At 30.1% G+C, this 12,500-nt stretch overlaps 1 protein-coding gene across 1 annotated transcript in view; it reads left to right on the top strand.

Annotated features, from left to right (window-relative positions):
* Nucleotides 1-12,500, top strand: part of LOC136851377 (neurotrimin-like) — a 107,070-nt gene that overhangs the window by 59,962 nt on the left and 34,608 nt on the right. The window contains exon 2 of the mRNA XM_067125447.1: nucleotides 10,318-10,393. Within this exon, the coding sequence (XP_066981548.1) occupies nucleotides 10,318-10,393 (76 nt within the window). The remainder of the gene's footprint in view (nucleotides 1-10,317; nucleotides 10,394-12,500) is intronic.

Raw genomic sequence — 12,500 nt, 5'->3', positions numbered from 1 at the left:
GTGTCGAATTCACTTCGCCTTGGAAATAACGTAACTTAATGAGATACATATACATATGTATATACATACACACACATATATATTTAAACACACATACACACATACATACACACATACATACATACGTACGTACACATCAGCCAATAATGAAAACACCAGAATAAGTAAATCTACGGAATACATTATACATACATCAACCTCCCTCCAACCACGAACTTCAAGCGATCGCCAACCAAAGAAAACTAATTATTCATTTTTGCGCAATTTACCGCGGGAATAAAAAAAGAAAAATAGAAGAGATATCAGGCATTCAGTCCTCATTAGCGGTGCTTTCCCTCGAACTCCGGCAAATGACTAAAGTTATCTGTCCTGAAACTCATTATGTCTCGGACGAAGTTCTCGGAAGAAGTTTGAAATGTCATCTCTCTATACCTCAGATATTTCGCTTGTCCTCTCTTCTTGAAGCCTTTAGAAGCAGCGAGATTTGATGGATTTGTCTGGCTTCTCATTCACCGTTAGGAAATTAATGATGATAACGCTTTTCTCGATAGTGTTTTATAGGGTCCTGCTGGCAAATTCGTGAGATGTATGCTAGTATTGCACCAGCCCCCCCCTTTTTTTGCAATAATGTTAGGTTAGGTAGGTTAAGTTAGGTTTGGTTGGCTTAGGTAAATCAGAATAATATCTGGCAAGTAATTTGGGTGTAGGAAACACAATGAGGTTATTTTCAAGATAATTCTATGGTTAGTTTTTGAGATATGGCGTCCCGCTTTTTTCAGGGAAAGGTCTCCGTACTCGGTTGCATTTTGGGAAAATGCGTCCCGCTGAGCTACAGAAATGAAGTGGATTAGGTTGGACATGCTCGTCAATATTCGTTGAAGAAATTAGAGAGTTTCTTTCCCAGGTTTCGATGAAAATTTGGCGAGTTTCACGGGAATAAGACCTTCTAAGAGAAGGCTATTCATTTTCCTCTTTTCTGGTAGAGATGGAAAAATAATCTGTGACTTTCCTTTTTGATGTGATCCTGTTTATGCAATAATTGCAGCCTGGAAATTAGAGAGTTTCTTTCCAGATTTCGATGAAAAATGGCGAGCTTCACGGGAATAGGACCTAAAGAAGGCTACTTGTCTTCCCCTTTTCGGGTAGAAAGTGGAAAAATAATGTGTTTTTCTTTCTTTGATGTAATTCTGTTTATAAAATAAACACTTCCTGGAAATTAGAGAGTTTCTTGTTCAGGTTTCGATGAAAATCGGCGAGTTTCACTGGAATAAGACCTTCTAAGAGAAGGCTATTCATTTTCCTCTTTTCTGGGTGATTCTGTTTATGAAGTAATTACAGTCTTCGGTATTTTTTCGCTCTACTGAGTAATGCCCCGGGCACAGGGTGTTTTGTTTCTCTGCTGACAAATGCCCTTAGCACGGTTTTTTCTCTGTTTGAGAAATGCCCCAGGTATGGTTTTAATCCCTGGTGACAATTGCCCTGGTCACCATTAAATGGCAAAAACCTGCGTCCTTCATTTTCACCAAGATCCTTGAACTAGTTTTAAATACTGTTCGTCTCATCCAATTCTGTATGATAACCTGGCGTCAACAAATAGGGCCTGTGTCAAGTAAAATTTCTCTCTCTCTCTCTCTCTCTCTCTCTCTCTCTCTCTCTCTCTCTCTCTCTGTATCCACACAGGGAGGAGTCTTAATGACGTAACCCCCAACACTGTAGGCACTGCAACAACTACAGTGAGTAAGTCTAGGGGTAAAATCTCTCTCTCTCTCTCTCTCTCTCTCTGCTTTCACGATCGTTAAAGGCACCAGGGACCCAATGTTCTTTTAGTGCTTTGCATTCTTTAAAGCTTATAAAGCCACGGTCGGTCACGAAACATTCAACTCGGCGAGATTCTTAAAAGCAAATTCGTTTCAAGGTACGATATGTCCACTCAACACGATATACAATCTGTTGCCATTTCTAAGGACGAGAAAGTAAATGGGTATTGATTGTACTGAAGAGAAGGAAAACAGGAAAATATAGAAAACGACTAATGCAAAGTACATAGGTCTATGTGTGGGTCAATTTTTATTTAGATAAAATTTTTTTATAATGAATGGGAAAATGTTTTGTCCCATTTCAAGGACGAGAAATAAAATGGGTATCATGAGTTCTAATGACGGAGAAGGAAAATAGGAAAATATAGAAAACTATTAATATTCAGTACGTAGGTCTATGTTTGGGTAATTTTTTTGGAACAGTTAAGCATTTTTTATAATAGATGGAAAATTGTTTTGCCCCACTTCAAGGGACGAGAAATAAAATGAGTATCATAAATTCTAATGACAGAGAAGGAAAATAGGAAAATATAGGAAACATTTAATGCTCAGTATGTAGGTCTATGTTTGGGTCAATTTTTACTTAGATAAATTAAGCATTTTTTATGATATATGGGAAAGTGTTTTGTCCCATTTCAAGGGACGAGAAAGTAAATAGGTATCATTAATTCTAATGACGGAGAAGGAAAATAGGAAAATATTGAGATCGATTAATGCGCAGCACGTACAGTGGGTCTATGTTTGGGTAAGTCTTGTTGCTTTAAGATCAATTAAACAGTTTCTATAATAAATGAAAATATATGATAAAATATATAAATGGGAGAATGTGAAGTTGTGTCAATTCCTTTTAGATCAATTAAACATTTATCTAACTAATGGAAATGTATGTGTTGGTAATTCTTTTTACTTTCAGATCAGTTAAAATTTTTTTTATAATAAATGGAAATGTATGATGGAATGTGAAAATGGAATAATGTGAAGTTGTGTGTTATGAAGATGACTTTTGATTGGGGTGTGGTGTAGCTTATTTGGAAGTAATAATAATAATAATAATAATAATAATAATAATAATAATAATAATAATAATAATAATAATAAATCTTTTGAATCGTAATGTCTCCTTTGCATGACTACCTTAAGTTACTCTGCCGCATAACTCGTCTTGATTTGCTGGGTTGCATTTTATAAAACAAACTATGCGAGTCACACTAGCGCAAAAATCTAAAAAAAAAAATTTATGTCGAAAGACATGGCTTATAGGGGTGGTATATATATATATATATACATATGTATAATACATATATATATATACATATAATACATATACACATACATACATACATACATACATATATATATATATATATATATATATATATATATATATATATATATATATATATATATAATTTCTGACTCACATCAGGATCAGAACCCAGGTTTTTAGTTGAAAGACAAGCCGCTGCCAACCAAGCCACACAATTGAAAAGACCTGGGTTCAAGATCTTGATGTGAGTCAGAAATTTATTTTTGTACCACGTGATTGTGTGTTGATTATTTCTATATATATATGTGTATATATATACACATACATACATGCATATATATATACTGTATATATATATATATATATATATATATATATATATATATATATATATATATATATATATATATATATATATATATATATATATAAGCTTTAGACAGTCAGTGGATCGATGTTAGGAACATGTAGGTTCATGAAGGAAAGTAACTGATGAAGTTTTATGTATAGTAATAGTGATAAGGTTTATAATGATATGTCAATTACTATAATAACGATAATAATGATGAGGACTAAAGTAACACAGATAATTATAATGTTGATGATGATAACGGATGATATCAATCATTCGTCTGGTCTTTCTACAACTACAGCAAACAGCCTTGATTGTTATTAATATTAATAATCAGAAAATGAACCCTATTCATATGGAACAAGCCCACCACAGGGGCCGTTGACTCGAAATTCAAGCTTACAAAGAATATTATTTATTATTATTATTATTATTATTATTATTATTATTATTATTATTATTATTATTGAATTATTATTATTATTATTATTCAGAACTAAACTCAATTATATGGAAAAGCCACAGGGGGCCGTTGACTCGAAATGCATTATTACAAAGAATATTATTATTATTATTATTATTATTATTATTATTATTATTATTATTATTATTCAGATGATGAACCCTGTTCATATGGAACAAGTCCACCACAGGGGCCATTGACTTGAAATTCAGGCTTCCAAAGAATATTCAGGTGTTCATTCGAAAGAAGTAACAGAAGGTAATGGGAAATACAGAAAGAGGAGATCAGTTATTATAAAAACAGATTTGTTAACAACAGCAATATTAGTGGACATATAATCACATATCACTTATTATAAAAACAGATAAATTAACAACAGCAATATTAGTGGACATATAATCACATATCACTTATAATAAAAACCGATCAATTAACAACAGCAATATTAGTGGACATATAATCACATATCACTTATTATAAAAACAGATCAATTAACAACAGCAATATTAGTGGACATATAATCACATAACTTATTATAAAAACAGGTCAATCAACAACAGCAATATTAATGGATATACAACCACATGTCAGTTATTAGAAAAACAGATCAATTAACAACAGCAATATTAGTGGACATATAATCACATATCAACATTAAAGAATTATACTTTTACCTCCCTAATATCCATGGATATACTATAGCCTCGAGAGAGTGGAGTCTATTGCACTCATTTCAATAACAGTAGCAATACCAATAACACCATTGTCGAGAAGGAATTTATGCCAACCAGTAAAATCGTTTCGGTTATCAATACTTCCCCGAATTGAGGGAGAAAGCAATCCGCCAAATGGCAACTATTGCCATTTAGACCCTTAGACTCAGTTTGCCTCGGATTCCCTAAGTACTCGGAATCGCAGTTAAGGTCTACATTTACAACGGTGTCTTGGAATTTCCTTTTGCAAGTTGTGTCTTGGTGAAACACTTCCCCCCTTCAGTTTAAGCTGAGTTGGTTTTGTCAAAGCTAAAAGCTTCGTTCATTGCTTAGTACTGGAGTTTCTTTTCGTACTCGTAGGCAGTACAGTCTAGAGAATGCTTGAGGTGCAATTGCATGACAGATTAATAGGTTTTAGAAACATACACAAAATGGTTAAGTGGGTAGTTCAGGATAAAGAGAGAGAAAGGAAAAGAAAGTAAACAATAAAAATACGTCCGTATATTTGAGCAAGTGTTTTAGAGAAAGAAGTTTCCCTTTAACGAAATAAGTGCAGAGAGGATAGTTACTGAGCAAATGGATCCTAGAATAAAGGATGCTGTGTAAGGAGAATGGGTCCCTGAATCTAGAACATGAATGTTTTGGACGTTTCTTGAACACGGAGTAAAGTTAAGTATATCTTAGTTTAACCAGACCACTGAGCTGATTAACAGCTCTCCTATGGCTGGCCAGAAGGATTAGATTTAATTTATGTGGCTAAGAACTAACTGGTTACCTAGCAACGGGACCTACAGCTCATGTGGAATCCGAACCACATTATGACGAGAAATGAATTTATACCACCAGAAATAAATTCCTCTAATTCTTCACTGGCGGTCGGAGAGTCGAATGCTGGGCCAACAGCGTGCTAGCCGAGAGCTCTACCCACCCCACCAATGAAGAATTGAACATGGAGTAAAAAATGAATAGATGCCCTTTAAGGAAATAAGTGCAGAGAGAATATTTACTGAGCAAATGGATCCCACAATAAAGGGTTCTGTCAAAGGAGAATGAGGTCCTGAATCTAAAGTGTGAGTTTTTGAAGATTTCATGAACTTGGAAGATGAAAGAAAAGGAGGAGGAACAAGCCTATAAGAGCCATCTTCTGAATAATAATAATAATAATAATAATAATAATAATAATAATAATAATAATAATAATAATAATAATAATAATAATAATAACTTCAAGAAAAGTCTTTACATTATTAGACGACCTGTTTAAAATATAAATAGTTAAGATTTATAAAAAAGATAATTATTTTATTATTCATATGAACCCAATTCATATGGAACAAGCCCACAGGGGCAGTCTTTTGAATAATAATAATAATAATAATAATAATAATAATAATAATAATAATAATAATAATAATAATAATAATTTCTAGAAAAGTCCATAGACGACCCATTTGAAATATAAATTGTTAAGATGTATCTTAAAAAGAGTACAATATAAGGTTTGTAACGAAAACAATAATAATAATAATAATAATAATAATAATAATAATAATAATAATAATAATAGCATGGAGAAAAGTTCATATATATACATGCATTAAATGACCCATTTGAAATATGGACGTTATATATATATATATATTATATAATTATATATATATATATATATATATATATATATATATATATATATATATATATATATATATATATATATATATATATATATATATATATGCTATATATATTAGAAATAAGGTCTACAACGAAAGCGAAACAGCTGAAAATTCCGTTGCAGTGGATGAGAGTCCTGTCAAAGGGCTAAGATTTTGATTGGGCCATCTTTTATTTTGTCAATATTATAGTTTATTGGGCCAATCACCTTGACGAATAACCTGATACAGCCTCAGCGATAAATCTTGGTTTCACGAACTCACACACACACATACACACACGCACACACACACGCAATGACACGCATACACAAGTTATATGTATATGTATGTACGTATGTATGTATGCATGTATGCATATATATATATATATATATATATATATATATATATATTTATATATATATATATATATTATATATAACGTGTGTGTTTGTATATTCTATATTCATATGCATATATAGTTATATATGTATAAATATACATATACAGCATATATATATATTATATATATACTGTATATATGCATATGTATATATATTTACAAATGTACTATATATATATATATATATATATATATATATGTATATATATACATATATATGTATATATATATATACTGTATATACATATACATATATACAGTGTATATAAATACATATATATGTATACAAATATATATATACATATATATACAGTATATATATATATATATATATATATATATATATATATATATATATATATATATATATATATATATGAATGTGTGTGTGTGTGTGTGTGTGTGTGTATGCATACATCCATCATACATACATACTCATATGAATCTAAATATATGTATCCTACTATGTATGAACCATCCACCTTTAATATGAAAGCAAAAAAAAAAAAAAAGACAGGCAGGAATAATGGACTGTGAATAAAAGAGCATTCGCAAAATTTCAAAAGCAAATATCATTTCGTTTCTTTCACTGTGTTGTAATGCGATGTTTGACCAAGAAATAAAAGAGAGAGAGAGAGAGAGAGAGAGAGAGAGAGAGAGAGAGAGAGAGAGAGAGAGTGAACTTAACTCGTCGCTGAATGACGGAGGAACCGCGAAATCTGTTCACTTTCTTCTTCTTCTTCTTCTTCTTCTTCTTCTTCTTCTTCTTCTTCTTCTTCTTCTTCTTCTTCTTCTTCTTCCGGAAATGTTAAGATAAGGTTTAGGAATGAAAGAGTGTAAATGATAGAATTACTTGAAATGGGGAGTTTATTTGTTTTCTTGACGCGCGTCAAGAAGATATATAATGTTCGCGGACGTAAATCGCTGCCGTATTAAGAGATGATATAATCATATTTAATTATACTAGTAAGAACATACCTACCTACCTATATATATATATATATATATATATATATATGTTTGTATATATACGTATATATATATATATATGTATGAATATGTATTTTATATATATGTGAAAAAAAAAAAATTTATATATATATATATATATATATATATATATATATATATATATATATATATATATATATATATATATATATATATATGTATATACACACACAATTCTCAAACTGTCTCGACTTTTTTCCATTACATTTTAAAGGATATTTACGCTTATGATGTCAAATTCACTACACCTGACGAGGAGGTGATGATTGCACGTGTCCACTTCTGGCAAAGCTCCTGAATCGTGAATAACAGCTTCATTCACGACCTCTTACCGAGCCCCTGAGTCGTGAATAATATCTTCATTCACGACTTCTTACTCGGTCGTTAGAGAACCTCGCGTTTTATTGTTATCGTCTCCGATTCCGTGTCACGGCGCTTTTGAGGAGCGCGTCTCATAGCCTAGGAAGCTATTATCTCTGTTATAAAGTTGGAGATTAAGAATATATATATATTGTAAGTCATGAATGTTTTATATCTTTCACCAGCTTAACCTTTTTTATATGTCTTCATTGCAGCAGGGTTGATGATTGACTGTAAAATGGTATAAATCTTCGCAGCTGGCTATTTCCTCAAATTACGACCCCGGCGCCGCTTCATTTTTCGCAGAAAGAAATCTTGACGTTTCAGAGGAGCAGAAATCGTTCGGTTGCCTTTTAAAAAGAAAATATTACCTGACTTTCGTAACCGCCTAAGGTCCCTAGCTGGAAATTAATTTTCTTGCAGTCTGTTTTTAATTGCTATCGTTTTTAATATTGTAGTTTTTTGCAAAAGAAAACTATTGTGCCGGCTTTGTCTGTCCGTCCGCACTTTTTTCCGTCCGCAGTTTTTCCGTCCGCCCTCAGATCTTAAAAACTACTGAGGCTAGAGGGCTGCAAATTTGTGTGTTTATCATCCACCCTCCAGTCATCAAACGTACCAAATTGCAGCCCTCTAGCCTCAGTAGTTTTTATTTTATTTAAGGTTAAAAGTTAGCCATAGTCGTGCGTCTGGCAACTATATAGGATAGGCCACCACCGGGCCGTGGTTAAAGTTTCATGGGCCGCGGCTCACACAGCATTATACCGAGACCACCAAAAGATAGGTCTGTTTTCGGTGGCCTTGATTATACGCTGTAGCGGCTGTACAGAAAACTCGCATTTTTTACTTGTTTACTATTATTCTCAGTATTAGTACTGTCGTTACCATTAATATAATTGTTGTTTTTACTAATAGTTCGGCAATTGTGTCGGTATTGCCAATAATCGTTTTTATCATTTTATCTCGTGTATGCCTCTGCTTTGTATATTTCACGTATATTATTATTATTATTATTATTATTATTATTATTATTATTATTATTATTCCACGTATATTATTATTATTATTATTATTATTATTATTATTATTATTATTAGCTGAAATGAAGAATATTATTATTATTATTATTATTATTATTATTATTATTATTATTATTATTATTATAAACACTTAGAATTTCCGATGGGGAGGTAAAATAAAATTAAAAAATTCTTTTCTATATGCTACACAAAGGACAATTAAGAAAAGTAAAGGCTAATGATCACATTTCCAACCGTTTTCTCAAAATTATGTAAACTGTCATGACTAATGAATGATTGTACTGTTTCATTTCAGATGAAAATATTAAAAAGAATTGATTGCTTTAGGTGAGCAATAATATATAACTTTTTAAGTAAAAAAAATAACAGGTGATAAAGTATAGGAATTGCTTTAATTTCAGATTATTATTATTATTATTATTATTATTATTATTATTATTATTATTATTATTATTATTATTATTATTATTATTATTATTATTATTATTATTATTATTATTATTATTATTATATAACTTTTGAAGTAATAAAATAACAACAGATTAAAAAGTACAAGAGCTGTCTTACTTTCAGGTTAATATTATTATTATTATTATTATTATTATTATTATTATTATTATTATTATTATTATTATTATTATTATTATTATTCATATATAACTTTTGAAGTAAAAATAACAACAGATAAAAAAAAGTACAAGAACTGCTTTACTTTCAGGTTATTATTATTATTATTATTATTATTATTATTATTATTATTATTATTATTATTATTATTATTATTATTATTCACATATAACTTTTGAAGTGAAAAAATAACAAATAAAAAATTACAAGAATTGCTTCAATTTCGGATTATTATTATTATTATTATTATTATTATTATTATTATTATTATTATTATTATTAAGAAGATAAACACCTATACATATGGGATAACATTAACTTGAAATTCAAGCTTCCAAAGGATTTGGTTTTCATTTGAAAGAAGCAACAGAGAGTAATAAGAAATACAGAAAGAAGAGACCAGTTATCAGAAGAGAAAGAAAAATTAGCAAATTAAAAAATGAGTAGATAAAAATGTATTTAAATTATTAAAAAAAAAATACAAGGAGAATTTATTGTCTTAGGGTATCGCAATGCATTGCATCTTCGCTTGACCTTTCGAGGTTCCAGTTGCGTAAAATCCTTTTGTAAATATTTTTCTGTCCTAAATATCATTTTGGCGTTTCATTTCAGATGGTGAATCGTACAGTGACTGCCACCGTCACCTGTTTGTTCTGCTTCTTAGGCTCCATGATGAGACTCACTGCAGGTGAGTAAGGCTCCAAAGTTGTTGCTAAAATTTGGTTCACGTAAATGACAAAAAAAAATTATTAATAATAAATAAATAAATAAATAAATAAAAATACGGCTCTGTTTCTGTCAGTCTCTTTTTCATTATTATTATTATATTATTATTATTATTATTATTATTATTTAAAATGACCTTTTATGATGATGATTATTATTATATTAGGTAAAAAGGTCTTTTATAATAATAATAATAATAATAATAATAATAAGTATTATTATTATTATTATTATTGATATTATTATTATTTTATTGTTGATATTATTATTACTATTATCATTAAAAAGGCCTTTATTATTATTATTATTATTATTATTATTATTATTATTATTATTATTATTATTATTATTATTATTATTATTTACGCTACCAGCCTAACGGGAATACAGTATACACTAATCCCCTTTGAAATGGATATCTTGTAATTCAGGGGAAATCGCTCATTCGTCTATTATCGAATAATATCGAAATTTATCATTTAAATTCATCTGTTTACAGATCGACCACACCTGGAAAGCACAGGACACAAGGTACAGGAATAAGCAAACAGGAATTTATTCTGTTCACCCAACGATAAAACGAAAGTAAACATTGTGTGTTTGGACGACCTGGTATAAATGTATACAATAAAATTGATACCACTGGAATGGTAACAGTCACACAAGCTGAATATTGATGCAGGGAATTTCAGAATAAATTGTTTTTATAGGAACTGGAATGTTAATCGTATAGATTCTGAGCGAATTTTAGCAAGATATTATTGTTTTACCAATAACTGGAATGTTAGTCTTGTAGATTCTGAGCGAATTTAGAAGGAATCATTGCGTTTTTCCAGGAATTGGAATGTTAGTCATATTGATTCTGAGCGAATTTTAGAAATAGATTATTGTTTTTTCAGGAACTGGAATGTTAATCTTACAGATTCTGAGCGATTTTTAGAAAGAAATTATTTTGTTTTTCCAGGAACTGGAATGTTAGTCTCATAGATTCTGAGCGAATTTTAGAAAGAAATTATTGCGTTTTTACAGGAAGTGGAATGTTAATCTTATATACTCTGAGCGAATTTAGAGAAAATTATTGTTTTTCCAATATGTGAAATGATATCTTATAGATTCTGAGCGAATTTTAGAAAGAAATTATTAGTTTCCGGGAACTGGAATGTTAATCATGTAGACTGGGCGAATTTTAGAAAGAAATTATTGTTTTTCCAGGAACTGGAATGTTAGTCTCATAGGTTCTGAGAGAATTTTAGAAAGAAATTATTGTTTTTCCAGGAACTGGGATGTTAGTCTCATAGGTTCTGAGAGAATTTTAGAAAGAAATTATTGTTTTTCCAGGAACTGGAATGTTAGTCTCATAGGTTCTGAGAGAATTTTAGAAAGAAATTATTGTTTTTCCAGGAACTGGAATGTTAGTCTCATAGGTTCTGAGAGATTTTTAGAAAGAAATTATTGTTTTTCCAGGAACTGGAATGTAAATCTCAGAATTTGAGCGAATTTTTGAAAGAAATTATTTTTTTTCCAGGCACTGGAATGTTAACCTCATATATTCTGAGCGAATTTTTAAAAGAAAATATTGTTTTTCCAGGAACTGGAAGTTTGATCTTATAGATTCTGGGAGATTTTTAGAAAGAAATCATTGTTTTTCCAGTAACTGGAATGTTAATCTCATAGATTCTGAGCGAATTTTAGAAAGAAATCGTTGTTTTTCCAGGAACTGGAATGTTAATATCATAGATTCTGAGCTTCCAATAACTGGATTGTTAATCTCAGATTCTGAGCGAATTTTAGAAAGAAATCGTTGTTTTTCCAGTAACTGGAATGTTAATCTCATAGATTCTGAGCGAATTTTAGAAAGAAATAATTGTTTTTCCAGGAACTTGAATGTTAATCTCATAGATTCTGAGCGAATTTTAGAAAGAAATCGTTGTTTTTCCAGGAACTGGAATGTTAATATCATAGATTCTGAGCGAATTTTAGAAAGAAATCATTGTTTTTTCAGGAACTTGAATGTTAATCTCATAGATTCTGGGCGAATTTTAGAAAGAATTAAAGGTGTTTTACATTTC

The sequence above is a fragment of the Macrobrachium rosenbergii genome, chromosome 23 (assembly GCF_040412425.1).
Source record: "Macrobrachium rosenbergii isolate ZJJX-2024 chromosome 23, ASM4041242v1, whole genome shotgun sequence".
In the NCBI taxonomy this organism is placed as follows: Eukaryota; Metazoa; Arthropoda; class Malacostraca; order Decapoda; family Palaemonidae; genus Macrobrachium; species Macrobrachium rosenbergii.
This window is presented reverse-complemented; position numbering and strand designations above follow the sequence as displayed.